At 43.7% G+C, this 17,005-nt stretch overlaps 1 protein-coding gene across 1 annotated transcript in view; it reads left to right on the top strand.

The window, feature by feature from the left end:
* Window positions 1–116: 116 nt before the first annotated feature.
* Window positions 117–17,005, top strand: part of PTDSS1 (phosphatidylserine synthase 1) — a 63,749-nt gene continuing 46,860 nt past the window's right edge. The window contains exons 1-2 of the mRNA XM_087447613.1: window positions 117–597; window positions 12,906–12,997. Of these exons, the coding sequence (XP_087303739.1) occupies window positions 419–597; window positions 12,906–12,997 (271 nt within the window). The 5' untranslated portion in view covers window positions 117–418. The remainder of the gene's footprint in view (window positions 598–12,905; window positions 12,998–17,005) is intronic.

Genomic DNA, 17,005 nt, shown 5'->3' with positions numbered 1-17,005 from the left:
CGCTCGCCCACGTGGGCTGCGGCCGGAGCGGGCGAGACCATCTGCGAGGCTGCGCGGGGGGGGGGAGCGGGCGGCGTGCGGGGACACATCAGGCCGGGGGCCACGGCTCCCCTTCTCCTGCTCGCCGCTCCCGTCCGGCCTCGTCCCCTGGGAATCTAAAGACACCGTGCGGCCATACAGATTCCTCTCCCAGGACGCCAGCGGGGACACGGCCGGCGGCGCCCCCCGCCCAAGGCCGCGTTGGCGGCGCTGCGACCCCGCCCTCCCGCGCCGGTCCTGCCCTGGGCGCCCAGCCTTTGCTCCGCGCCAGAGCCGGCCCCGCTGTCCGGCCGCCTGCCCGCTGCGGCTCGTCATCCCTGCGGTCCCAGCCTCCACGGGCCGGGACCACCGCTGCCGCCGCAGGACGGGGAGGCGGGCCATGGCGTCCTGCGTGGGGAGCAGGACCCTGAGCAAAGATGATGTGAACTACAAGATGCATTTCCGGATGATCAACGAGCAGCAAGTGGAGGACATCACCATCGACTTCTTCTACCGGCCGCACACCATCACCCTGCTCAGCTTCACCATCGTCAGCCTCATGTATTTTGCCTTCACCAGGTGTGTGGGCCGGGCCTCGCGGGGGGCGCGCCCTTGGGCGAAGGGAAGGGGCGGGCGAGAGGCGGTGGCGGGGAGCGTGGCCCGGTGTGGCTCTGTGGGGAGGAAGCGGGCTGGCTGCTCCAAGCATACACTCGCAGACCCGCTGCCCACACAGCTCCTCCAGCGGCCCGGTGTCTCCTAGCACACCCAGCTTCCTCCCCTACAGCTCCTCTGGACTGGCGCTCGCCCCCACCCTCCACCCCTAACCCCCTCGATACCACCTCTCCCATACAGCGCCTCGGGCCACATCAGGAGCGCTCGCGGGTCACCCAGCGCGACCCCCGCCCCCCGAACTCAGCATCGCTCCCCACACACATCACGACACGGCCCCCTCCTCTCCAGCCCCCGTCCCTGCCCAGCACGCAGCACGACCCCGCCCCCGAACTCAGCATCGCTCCCCACACATCACGACACGGCCCCCTCCTCTCCAGCCCCGTCCCTGCCCAGCACGCAGCACGACCCCGCCCCCGAACTCAGCATCGCTCCCCACACACATCACGACACGGCCCCCTCCTCTCCAGCCCCCGTCCCTGCCCAGCACACCGCATGCATCATCTCGTATGCACCGCCTTCAGCACATACCACCACACACAGAAAACACCCCAGTCCACAGCGTCTCCACGCACCATACACAGGCCCAGGACACAACCCACACCCCTTCCCGTGGGACTCCTCCGGTATTCAGCGCTACTTGCCACGCGCAAAATGCACATGGGAGGTGCACCACACGGTCTTTCCCATGCAGCACCTCTTGTGTGGTACACACAATCATCTGGCATAACCCTTCCCCCAGCCTCAAACACGACCATCTATGCCGCAACACTAACTGCCGCTCTAGACACACAGGTCACAGTGGACCTTTCGCCTTCCAGCACAGCCAGCACCCATCATCTTTTGTGCACATTGCTGTACGTTTCAGACACAGCCCGCCACACGTCACACGGTGCACACCCTGTCCTGTTCATCACCTAATGTACACGCTGAAATGAGAGATTGTCAGGCAGTTGTAATGGGGCCTGGTGCATAGTAAACGCTGTGGAAGTGTTCCACAAATAAAACACATAAATCTCACAGTATAACACAACTCTCCTAATCCCCCTGAAAACATTCACACACACACATACAAACACATGCTCAAAGCACCTCTAATATGTATATACTTACCATAGGAGCCACCCAGCCCGACTCATGTAACTCTACCTCACTGAACACGTCGTGGCCTCTCATCCCCAACCCAGTGAATGAGTTCATCCCTGGTTCATAACAACACATGCACCATGGTTCCTACTTACAAGGGTTTATATTTTCTGAATGAACCTCTTTAAAGAAAGGAAAGGAATGCCTTCCACACCGTTATGGCCTAAAAGACCAACCCAGAGAAGTGTAGTTTTGGAGCCAGACTGTTGTTTCAAAACTAGCTGTGTGTCCTTGGTTAAGTTACTTAACCTTTCTCAGAGTCTCAGAATCCACACCTGTAAAATTGGGATAAAATATGTACTTACCTCATATAGAGTTATGAAGATTAAATGAATATGTGTGAATGCACTTAGCAGAGTACCTGGTGCCCGTTGCACAATAAATGTCAGTTACTTCTCTCCCAATATTTTTATCCAGCTATCAATGGTTCTCAGCCAGGTCAGCAGCAAATGTAGAGGAGTATATTCAGTGGTCACAGGCATTGGGGGAACTTCTGGCATTTAGTGGGTGGGAGTTAAGGATGCTAAATGTATTTCAACGCATAGGACAGCATTGTACAACAAAGAATGAATTGTTATCTACATACACACACATTCACACACACACACATACACACACACGTGAGTGCCACTGGTGCCTCCCTTGGGAATCATTGCAGTTTTCAGATTTTCATAAAACTAATAATATCCTCCCACCACACTTGTTTGTTCCTTACCTCCATAATTCATTCGACTCTTGGTTCTTATTTTGTAAGTGTTTATCTATTTGCATGAATCTCCCTAAAGCTAAATAGCATAGATAACAATTACTTACTCTTAATGATTGAGGGATACCGCTACTATTGTTGTAAAGTCTTCTGCTGATGCTGTGCAGTGGGATAAGACCCTTCCACAGTATCCAACCAAGAACGTATTTCTGGCTTTGGAGAGAAATCAGTCTTGTCCCTAATTATGGTTATCCTCAAATACTTCATCATGTCATCTGATTTTACCACTTAATAGCTGTGTGGCCACTTAATTTTGCTAAGCCTCAGTTTCTTTATCTGTATGTAAGATGAAAATATCTAGTAATACCTCATAGGATTGTCTGTCATGAGGGTTCAGTTAATTTTTTTAGATAATCTGTGTTTAGCTTAGTGCATGACAAATGGTAAGTGCTCAGTAAACATTGGCTGTTATTATTACATCATTTCGTTGTATACTAATGCCTTCTAAATTATGTTTGGCATTAAATGAGGATGTAGTGTGCTCTATAATTGAGAAATAGCAAAGACTTTGGAAAAATGAACATTGCTTTGCTTGGATAACATACATGCCTGTTTCATCTTAACTTTAGTTTAACTTCATCTCATGTGTGGGTTGGTAATAGTGGAATTAGTGTAGAAGTTTCTTTTGAAATTAGAAAAGTAATTATGATATTTTATTTTAAATAATGAGAAGCAAGAATGAGCAGTATGTTTTAATCTTTTGTCTTTACTATTATTTCAGGCCCTTTCAGAATAGATCTCTCTTCCTCTTTTCTTATACAGAAAGTTACGTTCTTTTGGAATTTCCCTTTTACAGCATATTCTGCCAAAGCAGTTGACAAATTGCAGCAGTGAAAGTATAAGAAACGAATTTGAATTTTAACAGCTTGTCAAAAGTAATAGAAAGGCATAATCTAAACTTCAGACTATGGCCTTTTCCAAAAATGATAATAATTTTATTTCTTCCACTAATTTCATAAAGAGACAGAAATCACATATCGAAGAACTAATTAATAACAAGCTTCACCTTATATAAAATCACAATCATCACTAATACAGTTAGTATTTACTATATCATACTCATTTTTTGTAATGATTTGTGACCCTTTAAAGTGAGATACTACAGTGATAGCTCTATCTTCCTCCATAAAGATTGAGAGTAATGACTTCTTAAATGAAAATTATTCATTCTGTGCTCTTTTGTAATGATTATCTCCAGCACCTTATACTTATAGCAGGATTTTAGTTGGGTGACTGTGCAGTGCAATTCTTTCAGTAAAACTTTAAAAATGTATCTTAAAGTTTGTTTTTCAAAGACTAGTAGTCTAAGAGAACAGGAGATAGAATACCTTGGGGGTGTCATATTACCAGTACGTGAGAAACAGTACCTGGGTCATGTCACATGCTGCAGAGACACAGCAAGAATTTAGGATTGTGGAGGATTAGGTACATTGCACAGCAGTCTGGGACAAGTTGGGATTTGTCAAATGGTTCTTTTGTTAAATAGCAACTAGGCCAACTCAATGTTAAATCATAGCATTTAAATCTCCTGGCCTTTTGCTGTCGTTAAAAATAAAGCCAGATGCTATCGAATCATTTTCTCCAAGATTTGAAAAATCTCATTTTGCCACATTTTACAATAAGCATTTTGTAAATTAATTGCTTTGGCCTATGTCTTATAAGTTTGTTCAGCCAAAGTGGGGCAAGGAGAAGCTTTATTTTAAGCTCAAAGTACAATAATTACTGAGGGGCCTCATACTTACTCTGCTTTCAGAGGTTGGTAAACTTGGAAATATTGAATGGCCTTAGTTTTAAAAACTCAAGCTGTAGATTTGAAAACACCAGAACCTACTAAATCACATTCATAGGAGCCAACCCTCTCCTTAAGAGGCACCTGGCAATAAAACAGTGGACTCAGCCTCTCCAGTAGCACTGGTCCAACACACTTTGTCACTTACCTATAAGAGACTGGCCTCCTGCAGCTTGCTGTCCCTAAGTGATTATCAACTTGTCTGTGCTAGGTTTCTCCTTCATGTGGCACTAAGGAGATAGACGAGGGCAGGGAAATGGACAGATTTTTGATTTATCTATTGTTATCTACTTGTTAATAATGGTTTTTACTTCAATTCCCCTGGTGACTTTGGAGTTCCAGTTCATCATCACATCATTGAGCCACAGTTGTGCCTTCTGTGTCATTTCCCCCATGGGTACCTGCCAACCTTCCCTGTTCTTTCCCTTTAGACCATATAAATCCCATTAGAAAACATTTCCTGATAGTGCTGATTCAGTCGTCTCGGTCATGTTTCCTTATCTACATCATGTTCTTTCTTTCCCAATAACAGAAGGCCTGGATGTCCTTGTTCCCTGACACTGACTATATTAAATGATCGTCCATAGTGGCTGTGTACTGGGGTTAAACCAACTCCAGAGGTGAACACCATGTTAGGTGGTGCCTCTAAAGAGGTCCAGTTAACAGTGATCTTAACATTTGTCTTCTCCACTTCCTATTTAAATCATATTTTTTATTGGATTTAAATAAATATCTTTCTGTATCCTCTCTTATACTTATTTCTGGTGTTTTATCTCCCTAATAAGATTATAAACTTATTGAAGGGGCAGATGTGCCATGTATTTCTTTGGGGTCTTCTGTAGTAAGTAGGTACCTGGGTGACTTCAGATATTTATTTACTTTAGATGATGCTTTACCTCAGAGAGATTACATGCCTAGAAATTGCTGCCTGGTGTTTGGCAGTTTAGATATAATTCTGTTACCAATGGTAATACAATTTATCTTGTGATATAATCCCTGTAGCCCCAGATTTCTGTAGGGAAGTTAGCAGTTTTTCAGTCTCACGAATCCAGAAACCAGGACTCGTCCAGTCAGCTGGGACCACTTCCTGAGCCCTCAGCCCCGTCAACCCTTTAATTCAGTTCAACAATTCAACAGTCCATGTTCTATCCAGCCCCAGTCCCTGCAAACCTAGTTTATATCTTCACCAGGTCTAATTGGGCCTTTATAGCTTTCGGAGCTATTCTCCTCTTCCCATGCCCGGGCCTTAGCTCAGCAAATCCCCAGCCCTTTGGGATAGCATGTTCCCAGGCCTTGACTCCATCTCCCCCCAGTTCATCCTCCACACTGCTGCCCTCATGGCCTTTTAAAGACAAAATCATGATCCCATCTGTCCCCTGCTTACAGTCTTTCACTGGATTCCCATCAGCTGTAGGAAAGTGCTAGCTGGACCCCAAGGGCTTCCATTCTAGACTAGGTCTGCTTCTCCAGGCTTACTCTTGTCCCCACCTGTACACAGTACATGCAGTGGGCCCAGACAGCTCCCTGCCCCACACCCAGTGCCAGGCTGGTAGCTCCCTGTCTGACTGGAGAGCACTTCCCAGGGCCTCCTGCCCACCCAGGAGCCCACGGCGTCCTTCAGAATCCACCCAGATGGTCCCCCTCCTGGACACCTTTCTTGATTGTTCCGGGAACCACAGAGGAAGAAATGTGTATATACTTCCAAAACACCTTTTATTATTGTGTCTGTTATAGTGTAATATTTGTTTCTGTGTCGGTTTCTTGAGGCTAGATATCTCAATCATCCCAGGGTGTGCATCTAGTAAATGCTAAATGAATCAAGTACAAGAAATCGTTTATCCAATAGGAACTTTTAAAAAATATCACTCCTCTTCTCCTTAGTTGATATCTCAGCTATAATTCTTGCCAAGGATCGTAATTTTCTATAAAATGAAATGAATGTAGTCTTCAAAAATAATACCAAAGCTAGTTAACATTCGTCCACCTTGTAACCCGGGACTAAGTTTTCCATTGGGAGAGAGGATCCTTAACAGTGACTAGCCTCATAAACGTGACCCTACCTGTGTGTCTCAATTTCAGGGACTCATGTTAAAGGGAAGGGAAGGAGAAGATGGGAGGGGGAAGGGGGACAATCAACTTAGCAGCCTTAGGAGTCAATGATAAAGGCTGGACGTTCTCGTCTGTCTGGCCCCAGGGAGACAGCCTTCTCTAAAGATGGTATGTAAGAGAATGGAGTTTGTTTCAGTCTGAAGTGTCCCTGCCCACTGCCTCTAGTCAGGCATTAAACTGACACAGAATCTGAGTCCAAACCTTTTTCTGAGTGCAAACTTTTTTTTTTTTTTAACTCAGGGCTTTCCTTACAGTTTTTCTGCTTTTAGGACATTCTCTCTTTTCTGGCTGGGTCACTATACTGGTTGGAACAGTGTTTGACAGAAGGAGTTGAGGTGTTTGAATATTTGATTGGTCACTTGGCACCAGGACAGGAAAGGCACTGTCAGTGGACCCTGCGGGCTCAGTCCTTGATTGCCCCTCATGTCACCCGAGTCACTCAGCCCCCTCAGCCATAGCATCTCGCTCTTTCTGGCACGCCGCTATGCTGAGAATGCCTGTATTGTGCTGGCACTGGGGGTACCTGAGAGGAATGAGATGGCACCTGTGCCCTCTGGAGCTTAAGTTACAATTTTATTGTAACCTGTCCATTCGATGTTTTCACTGTACGTGGTCAGGGCTACCCCCAGCATGCTTCTGGAGCACCTCCTAAATTTAGCAGAGAGGGAAAGGGACTTTGCCTCCCTAAGCTTGTCTATTTGTATCATATTGGTAAATGTAGCCGTCTTGACCTAGAGCCAGCATTCCAGAAGCCTTGGCACCTACTTCCACTCTGCCTCTATTTGTGTGGAACTGCTGGCAAGATAAAGCAAGAGCTTTATTTTCCTCATCCTTTAAGTAAAGATAATACCACCCCCACCCCCCCACAGAACTGTGGAGCAGTTAGATAAAATGCCAGCTGTGAAAGTTCTCTGGAAAGTTCAGAGCACCAGAGACTGAGATGTTTGTTAATAGGAGCTGCAGTCGACCTAGGAAAGAACTCAGGGCACTGTCACAGCATCGCAATTGAAAGCTTGAAGCCCGTTTTTATTTTTTGTTGCTGCAGTTATGTCTTAGTTGAGCAAGAATCCTGAGGCCAGGAAAAGTCAAGATAGTGATCAGCAGCCTTGACCACAAGTTATGATCTTCCCTGGGAAGCGGGAACCATATTGCCCCCTCACAGAGCCGTTAGGAGACAGTAACAACCCTATGAACAGGGGCCAGTCATATGTGAACAATTGAGTAGTGCCTTTTTTTTTTTTTTTTTTTTTTGGTTTGTCAAGTTAATTAGAGACAGTGCCAGCAAATAAAAAACTTTTCTCTCAGGCCAAAGCTTTACTAAGATAATTTAGTTTTATGTCTCATTGTCCATTTCATCGTGATTTTCTCAAGAACAAGGACCACGTCTGCTCATCTTTGTCTTCTCAGCCCCCAGCATGGTAGCTACCCTGGTGACAGGCGTTAGGCAAATGAAGGAATGGGTGGACGTAAATGAAGACCATTTCAACATTGTGAACTAATCACTTCCTCTGTGCTGGGCACCAGTCTAAATTCTTTACATGTGTTACGTTATTTTATGTGCACAACAACCCAGTCAGGTAGAACTGTTATTATCCTTGATGTACTGGGGAGGAGACCAGGACACAGAGAGGTTAAGTCATCTGCCCAAGGTCACATGAGTGATAAGTGTTGCCAAAATTCCGGCCCAGGCAGTCCAGCCCCAAGCCTGATTCCTAGTCACCGCACCAGACGGTCTCCTCGAGGGGAGAGAACTTGGACTTTGGAGCCAGGCCCCATCAGTAAAATGCAGAGTATGATCGTTTCTGCCTTTTAGGGTGTCACGAAGATTAAGAGAGCTAGCAGGCAGAGCAGCTCATGTTCTAAGTGAGGCACAGATACAGTGGACATCCAGAGACTAGTTCTTGTCCCCTAACTTGGGGTCTCTAGAGTCAATAGTATGGTCTAGTGGCCTTTGCAGCCACGTTGCTTTTCATGATTAAATATGGAAAATTTCTGTATACCTCAGCGTATGGTCAAGTCTCTGGATTGTTGGGAGTTTAGAGAGGGCAGACTCACACCAGGCCTTAGAGATGGCCCTGTGTGGTCCGGTTGTCATGAGGAGGGGGAGGGGTGTCAGGAGGGGCATTGGGCAGCCTCAGTCACGCGTTCTGTTCTTTCTGGGCACCCACCTCTTGTCAGGGACTGTTCTAAGTGCCGTGGGTACACCCTCTCCACTCTCGAGACTCAGACCGTGACACTGGGCCACTAGTCTGATATGGCTCAAATGCCTTCTTAAGCTCACCTGCCTGCCCTCTGGTCTTTGATCACAGAAGTCTGATCTTCCTGTACTGACATTTTCAGTTTATCTAACCACCTCGCTGTCCACCTTTGATACATTTTTTTTTCTAATTAGACAAATATAAAACTGCCAACTTGTCAGACCCACTGCTATTTTATTCAGGTTTAATAGGCCTTTGTTTTTTTCTCCTGAAACTAGGCCATCCATTTGATTCTGTCTTTCTAAGAAAATTGCTCAAAATTTACAAAATTGCAATTTCATTGGTTTTATGTCCTTATTTATTACTGATCTCAAGTTCTTATAAATTTAATGTTGATGTATGTTTTCAAGCATTTTGACTAGTAGGTAATTTTAAATAGAGACTGATTGGCTGGTTTACTGTAGCCATTTATTTAATTAAAATTTTAGTTAACTTTTTTTGAGAAGAATAACATATCTACATTGCTTGAAATCCAAGATATATCAAAGGGTTTGTGGAGAAGAGTCTCCTTCCCACCCCTCTTTTCTCCTCCTTGGAACAAACCAGCGTTACCATTTCTTGGGTGGGTTTTCAGAGACATGCTATGCTGCTATAACCACAAGTTACAAGTTACATACACACACACACGTCCCCTTTTTTGCACAAATAGTTGCTTACTCTACCCACTGATGTACAACTTGTTTTATTTACTTCATGACAGCTGTTAAATGATTCTGTATCAGTTAACTCGTAAAAACCTTCTTTACTCTTTTTATGGGGTGAGACAGGACCATAATTTATTTAATCAGTCCCCTTTCAATGGACATTTAGCTTGTTTCCAGTCTTTTGCTAATACGTATAATGCCGCAGTGAACAACCTTGGACATGCCTTTTTTGTATAAGGGGGGGTTATATCTATGGGATAAATTCCTATACATGGAATTACTGTCACAAGGTATATGCATTTGTAAATTTAATATGTTGTCAACTTGCCCTCCATAAAAGTGGTTTAAATTTATACTACCACCAGCAGTATGTGAGGGTGTCTGTTTATCTATTTCTTCATATCCTCACCAGCTCAGTCATTCAATTTTTACGTTTGTCCATAAGGCAGATAAAAAAATGGTCTCTCAGTGTTAATTTGTCCATCTCTTACCACGAGCAAGGTTGAGCATCTTTTCACTTGCCTGAGAACCATTGGATTTCCCATTCTGTGAACCGTCTCTTCATATCCTTTGCCCATTTTTCTATTTGTTTTTCTTTGTCCATTTGTTGTTCTTTCAGTTAATTTACTTTTGGCGGGGGTGGGGGATGGGGGGAGAGTACTTTGTATGTTAGGGAACGTACCCTTTGCCTTGATATGAGCTGCAAATACTTTTTCAGAGTTTATCACTTTTCCTTTGATTTTGTTACTGATTTCTTTGCTGTGCAGATTTATCATTTTTTTCTTTTATGACTTCTGGGTTTTGTGTCATACGTTAGAAAGGTCTTCCCCACTCTAAGATTGTTGTGTTATATTTTTGGTTTTCTCCCATCATTTCTTCTAGAATTTTTTTTTTTAACTTTTAATTCTTTGAATCATCCAGAATATATTTCGGTATAAGGTATGAGTTATGGAATCATCTCTTTTCCCAGGCAACAGTTATTCATTTCAGCCTTGCTTTTATTTTGTAACTTAGAAATTGTGTGCCCTGTCAAATTCTCTTATACCATCCCTGTGCACCAACATGAGTCCAATTGATTTCGGATGACAGATAATTTTTTCAAGAGGCAGTTCGGCATAGGGGAAATTGGATCATCATCTTCAGAGGGTAGCAGGCCTGGTTTTGAATGCCGACCCTGCAACTTCATACCTACGCAGCCTTGGGCAAGTTACATAACCTTTCTGAGCCTTTGTACCTCATTTGTAAAATGTGGTTGAGAATACCCCGTTTTGCAAATGGGTTGTGACAATTAAAGATAATGTTTATAAACTGCCTGTTCAGTGCCTGGCACACAGTAGATACTTGATAAACAGGGGCTATTATTGTCATCATCATTACCAATATCAGTAGTGTGATGTTGGTCTGAGTGAGGACATTGTGTGCCACCCCTCCCTGCGTGTAGCCATTCTTCAGCAAAAGCTGGTGTTCCTGGAAATTGGATATGGGGCTTCCCTGCCTAGGCCAAAAGGCATCGCAAGTTTCCTAGTAATGATCAGGCTGGCATTTTTAGGGCCGTGTTCATAACTTCTGGGCAGATGTGAAATTGTTAGGGTGTCCATTAAAATAAGATTGCACTTTGCTGCAAGAGGAAGTCTGTCTGATTTTGTCGTTTGGTTTTGTAATCAGATTTAGAAAGTTAACAGGCAAGCATTGTTTGTCCATCCTTGGTGTTAATGCTGTTTGTCCATATGATGATCTAAGAAACGTTTAGGATCTGTATGATCTCTTATTTCAGAACCTTATGCTCAATCCTGTCATAAGTATGGAAATTATTTAATTGGGTGCAGAAACTTCGCAGCCTAGACAGAAGTTGATATCTAAATTAACTTCTGTTTTTAAACCAACACCACCCCAGGACCTAGTCCTTAACTAGGGAATTCGTTATTGCTTCATTCCGCACCTCTTCCTGTATTCTGGTGCTCTAGATTTTTTTTTCTATGCAGACTTAGTTTTCTTCTAAGATTTTTTTGACCTCTTTATTTTCCTTCAGTAATGTTTAACCTTAATTTAATATTTGTCTTTTGAAAGCTCTTTCACTGCAGTCCTTTCCTAGGTAAACTGAACTTTTTTTTATCACTTTTAAGTTTATTGCTAATAGTCTCATTATCTCTAAAATACCTCCTTCCATTCTGTTCCGTCTCTTATTTTCTGTTTGCTCATCCTGCATCTTTTTAAACTGAAACATCAAACTTCCCTCTCCAAGCTTCTCAATAATTATCAATAATTCAGAAAATCTTAGTCTTATGTTTCTGTTTTCCCTCTTTCGTTTGCTTCTCTCGAGCCCTGGATATGTTACTAGACTCTTCTTTTTTTTTGTAAACTGTCAAAACCTAATTCTTCTCCACCATCAATGTTAATAAAATTTCCATTTAGGAAATTTTACTTGGTTTTACACAATAAATTTTCTCCCTAATCAATAATCAGTCCACAGGTATCTGTTGAGTGCCTACTACGTGCCAGGCTCTGAGGATGCAATGAGTGAATAATTCCCTGCCTCAGGACTTGACTTTCTACAGGGAAGATAGGTAACATGTAAACCAACAGGTGGAATTATTTCGGTTACGTTTTGGTTATGGAGGAGATAAATGCAGTAATAAATTAGAAATGACCAGGCACAAGAGGGAGGAAGCTCATCTGCTTTCTTTACCATTCTTTTGCTTCTGGTGTGATTTTAAATCTTGTCTTTTGTTTTCTCTTGATTTTGCTTTTAACATGTTTTATTAATCTTTCTTATCACCCATCATTCATCCCTTAGATAGCCAGCTGCCCATTTTTAAGAATTGATTATATAATCTCATTGCATTACGCCCTTCTTCTTTATAATCTTATGCTTTCTTTCTGATGCTTGAAAAATTTCTTTACCACAGTCTATATCATGAAGGTCATCTTTAGTTATTCCTAAAACCAGAAGGCATTTCTCCAACATAAACCTTACCCTTTGACATCTTGGGTATTTGTTTAAAAAAGAATAGTAATTCTCAGGCCGACCCTGTGGCTTAGCGGTTAAGTGAGCGCGCTCCGCTGCTGGTGGCCCGGGTTCGGATCCTGGGCGCGCACCGACGCACTGCTTCTCTGGCCATGCTGAGGCCGTGTCCCACATACAGCAACTAGAAGGATGTGCAGCTATGACATACAACTATCTACTGGGGCTTTGGGGGGAAAATAAATAAATAAATAAAAATTAAAAAAAAAAAAAAGAACAGTGATTCTCAAATGCTTGTCTGAGTAAAATGTGTGTTGGTGTGTAAGGTTGCCAATGGCCTTTCTTATAAGAACTGGACTTTGTATGAGATTGTATTATTTTAGGAAATGAAAGTGAATAGTAAGTAGTGTGTGTAATGACTTTGCTTAGCAAAATAAAGTTAGCAGTCCCCCAGTTTTTAGAACATGGAACTCTTACTCCTTCTAGGTTGACTATTTGGATCTGAAAATACATTGAATGCTCAATGTTCTCTTTCTGTTTGCAGGGATGACTCTGTCCCAGAAGACAACATCTGGAGGGGTATCCTCTCTGTTATTTTCTTCTTTCTTATCATCAGTGTGTTAGCTTTCCCCAATGGTAAGTGATGTAATGCTTTATCACATTTCTCCTGTGCATTGTGCCCTTTAGGTGTTTTTGAGATGCATGTCATCTAGAAGATGAAATTAGAAAGTGGAATAAAAAAATAATTTGAGTTTTGTGTGGTGGTTAGGGGCACAGGCTCTGGAGGCAGGTTGCCCATTCTGCCGCTTCCTAGCTCGGTGGCCCTGGGGAGGTCCCCTCACCTCTTCCCGAGTGCTTCCCTTTCTTGCTATAAAATGGAGGTAACAGGTAGGTACTGTTGTAAGGGTTAACTAAATAAATACGTGTTAAATTCTCTGAATAGTGACTGACAAATTGTAAGTTCTCAATAAATGTCAGCTGTTGTTCTTGTTGTTGCTATTTTTGTTGTTATCAGCTGAGTCATAAAATACAATTATTACTCAGTTACTCCTTTTTGCTAAGGACAGGGTCAATGCTGTCGTGAGTGTTACTTAAATAATTTGTTTTCCTAGGTGATCTTTTATCACAGTAACCTTGCTGATTATGTATTTGGGGTTTGAGTTTTTATCATCAGGTAAAGAGGACAATTATTACTGTGAACTTTACCTCCCATTGTAATTATAGAGTGAGGTAAAACCTTTGTTTAGAAACTGGTTTGGTGTTCTGCCCTACTTAAGATTCATCCCTTCCTCTGAATTGTCCCCTACAAGTTGCTTTATTTTTTCTTATTCTCCTTCAGTACTTTCTCCCTAGAATATTCTCTATTCGTTCTCTGTAACCATTTCTAAATACTCACTTTTTATATCCTATTTCTTTTATACTTAAGATATTTTGAAACTGTTTCAGTCTTATGAGTTATCCTCCATGGGCCCTGCTCAGGTTTTAAATATCATGCTTTAAGATGTGTTTTTCTCTGTTCTCTCATCTATTCAGTAAATGTAATGTGTAATCTAAGAGGTTCGTTATGAATGTTACTAATTGCTACCTGGAAATGTACCGTGGTAATACCAATTCCAACGTGTGTGTGTTTTGGGGGTGGCGGGGTCCCCCACTAACAAGCAATTCTCAGACAGCAGCTGGTGTCCTACAGTTCAACTCAATTCTGACACTGTCTACCCAGAGATTCCTTTTTCTTTCATATCTCTCGATCTTGTTCTGCCTTGTTTTTGTTTTGTTGTTTATTTGTTTTGGGTGTTTTTTAATCAATGAGAGCAGAGTATGTGCTCAGGAAACATCAGTCCAAAAGTATTAGGTCTGTTCTTCAAGTCTCCAGCTTTCCTTGGCTGTGTGTTAATTTGTTGCCTAGTTCTCAAGGGCTACTTCTTCACGGCTTTGTAGGTGTCTTTTTTGCTTTTTTTTGTTTTTTGTTTTTTTTAATTTGCTATTTCTGAGTCCAGAAGCCATTTTGGAAGCCTGAGGATTCTCAAAGATTAGTCTCTCAATAGCCATGATTTTACAGCCGTCCCTTCAGTGAAGCTTTGGCAGGAGCTGGGTGTTGAGACTTCACTAGCAGATGTTTCTCTTAGGGTACCAAAGGCCCTGAAGGTTGGGGGATTAAATTCACTGTATGTAACATTTTCTGTGACTTCTGCTGGTTTTTCCTCTGCACTCTAATGATGTCCTCTAATCTTCCAAGTCCACTTAACCTGCTCAGCCTCTCCTGGTGGGACTGTGCTGTTGTTTTCCTTTTGGAAAGATAAAAGTTAAGTTTGCGTTCTGCTTCTCTGATCCTGGCTGTGTGGACTTGGTGATGCGTACAAAGGGGGAAGGATCCGGAGGGCTCCTCTAGTTTAGTCTGCTTGGTTTACAGCTGAGAAAGCTGAGCCATGGTCGTCCGTCATCCACCAGAGGTCCCCTGGCTCTCTGATGTCAGCCTGTGTTAGGGCCCTGGCTCCCGGGCGGTGCTTTGGTCATTTCTCATATTAGGTCCACTGTGAGGTGTTTTATCCCTGTCTTCCCATATGTTTCTGTCTCCTTCTTCTTCTCTTCTTCTCTCTCAGTCTTGGCTTTTCTTTTTCCCAGGAGCACAACCTTAGGGTCTTGGTTGGCCTGTACCTAGTGTGCTTCAGATCCTGCAGAAGGCCGGTGGTGGTTGTGCGCCTGCTCCTCTGCTGCCCAAATGTCGTCCGTGATCAGCAGGAGCTAGCAGATTGATCTGAACCTTCCTATATTCTCCTTTTTCTACTCTTGTCCTGCCTTATCCTTCCCTGCCACCTGTGTGTGTGTGCACACACACTGCTCATCTGTAGGCAGGACTTGCCAAAAACAAGGTTTCAGATAGATACAGGCAAGGACAATGGCTTCGATATCCTATGCAAGAAGAATTAGGACATTGGGGAAGTGAGTACTTGGAGATATCCTCTTGAAGCTGTGGGTACAAAACAAACACGTTGTATCCACCTTGTTTTCTTTTTTTTTTAATTTATTTAATTTATTTATTTTTCCCCCCAAAGCCCCAGTAGATAGTTGTATGTCATAGTTGCACATCCCTCTAGTTGCTGTATGTGGGACGCGGCCTCAGCCTGGCTGGAGAAGCGGTGCGTTGGTGCGCGCCCGGGATTCGAACCCCGGGCCGCCAGCAGTGGAGCGCACGCACTCAACCGCTAAGCCACGGGGCCGGCCCCACCTTGTTTTCTAAAGGTCCATTTACTTACACTTTACATAAGATCAGTAAAACTACAGGTTTTCCACATTAAAGAGTGTTATTATTGAATATTTTTAAATTAGGAGTGGCTTTGGGAGATGCCATAGAGATGATGGGGGAGCTGGCAGAGCCACTGGGAAAGGGTGCTCCCAAGCCATGTGTCTGTCCCCGCCCAGAGCTGGCTTTTAGACCTCGGGCCTTTCCAGGAGCCGCAGCGCTGGGTGGCTGCTTCTCTGAGTGGACTGTGCGTGCCTCGTCTTGCTCCAGCCTTGTCCCCTTATTTCCTCTCCTCCCCGCCTCGGCACATATCCTCAGATTAGGGAATGAAAATGAATGAGCACACAGAGCCCCAAATTTGTCTTCTCCTTGAAAGGCAGTTTTGGGGCAGTGCCTTCAGTGGATGGCATTCCCAGAATGGTTCTGCTTTGGCAACTTCAAATGCATTTATCCTTGACCTAGTAAAGGCTGCCCTGCATGTTTGAGTACAGGTCTAAACTTGATTGTGTCTGTGTGTCTTGCGTGTGTGAGTTCATGTCTGCTATCTATGTGGTAGAATTGGTCAACTCTGTGGGAAGAGGGCCCTGTGATTCTTTCTATAGAGAGTCTAAATAACAAAGAAAGCCCTTGACTTTCTCCATAGGGTTTTGTAACAGAATACTTTTGGCCACAAGTAATAGGAAATCTATTTACAATAGCTTGAAGAATAAGGAAATTGTTTTGTTTTTTTTTTAATAATTTATTTTATTTATTTTTCCCCCAAAGCCCCAGTAGATAGTTGTATGTCATAGTTGCATATCCTTCTAGTTGCTGTATATGGGACGCGGCCATGCAGAGAAGTGGTGCGTCAGTGCACACCCGGGATCCAAACCCGGGCCGCCAGCAGTGGAGCGCGAGCACTTAACCGCTAAGGCATGGGGCTGGCCCAGGAAATTGTTTACTTTCTTATATTACAAGAAGTTCTGAGATAGACTGGTTCCGGGGGTGGCTAATTCAGCAGCTTAGAGACAGGTGAAGACCCAGTTTCTTTACCTCCTTCTGCTCTGCCATCTTCAGCGTGTTGGTCCCAGCCTGTGCCTCACTGCCCTAATGATCTTGAGGTCGCTTACTACAGTGCTGGACATATGGTCATGGACAATGTCCAGCAGAAGAAAAGATCGTTTCTTCCAGTGTATCTTTTTAAGAGTCAAGAAATGTTTTCTGGAAACCCTCCAGCACACTTGCTCTCAGTTCTCTTTGTCCAGGATTGGGCCATACGTCTCTTCTCCAACAAGACCTGAGAACAGGATTTACAGTGCCTAGAGGAATAGGCACAGAGTAGACCTTCAGTGGATCTTCATTGGCTGGAAGAATAAAAGAAGAATAGGATTGCCTCCAATGGCTTAGAATTACCCCTGAGTTAT

The sequence above is a fragment of the Ceratotherium simum genome, chromosome 23, assembly GCF_057802395.1.
Source record: "Ceratotherium simum simum isolate JZ-2026a chromosome 23, ASM5780239v1, whole genome shotgun sequence".
Taxonomy (NCBI): Eukaryota; Metazoa; Chordata; class Mammalia; order Perissodactyla; family Rhinocerotidae; genus Ceratotherium; species Ceratotherium simum.
The sequence above is the reverse complement of the archived record's forward strand: the minus strand, read 5'-3'. Positions and strand labels throughout refer to the sequence as shown.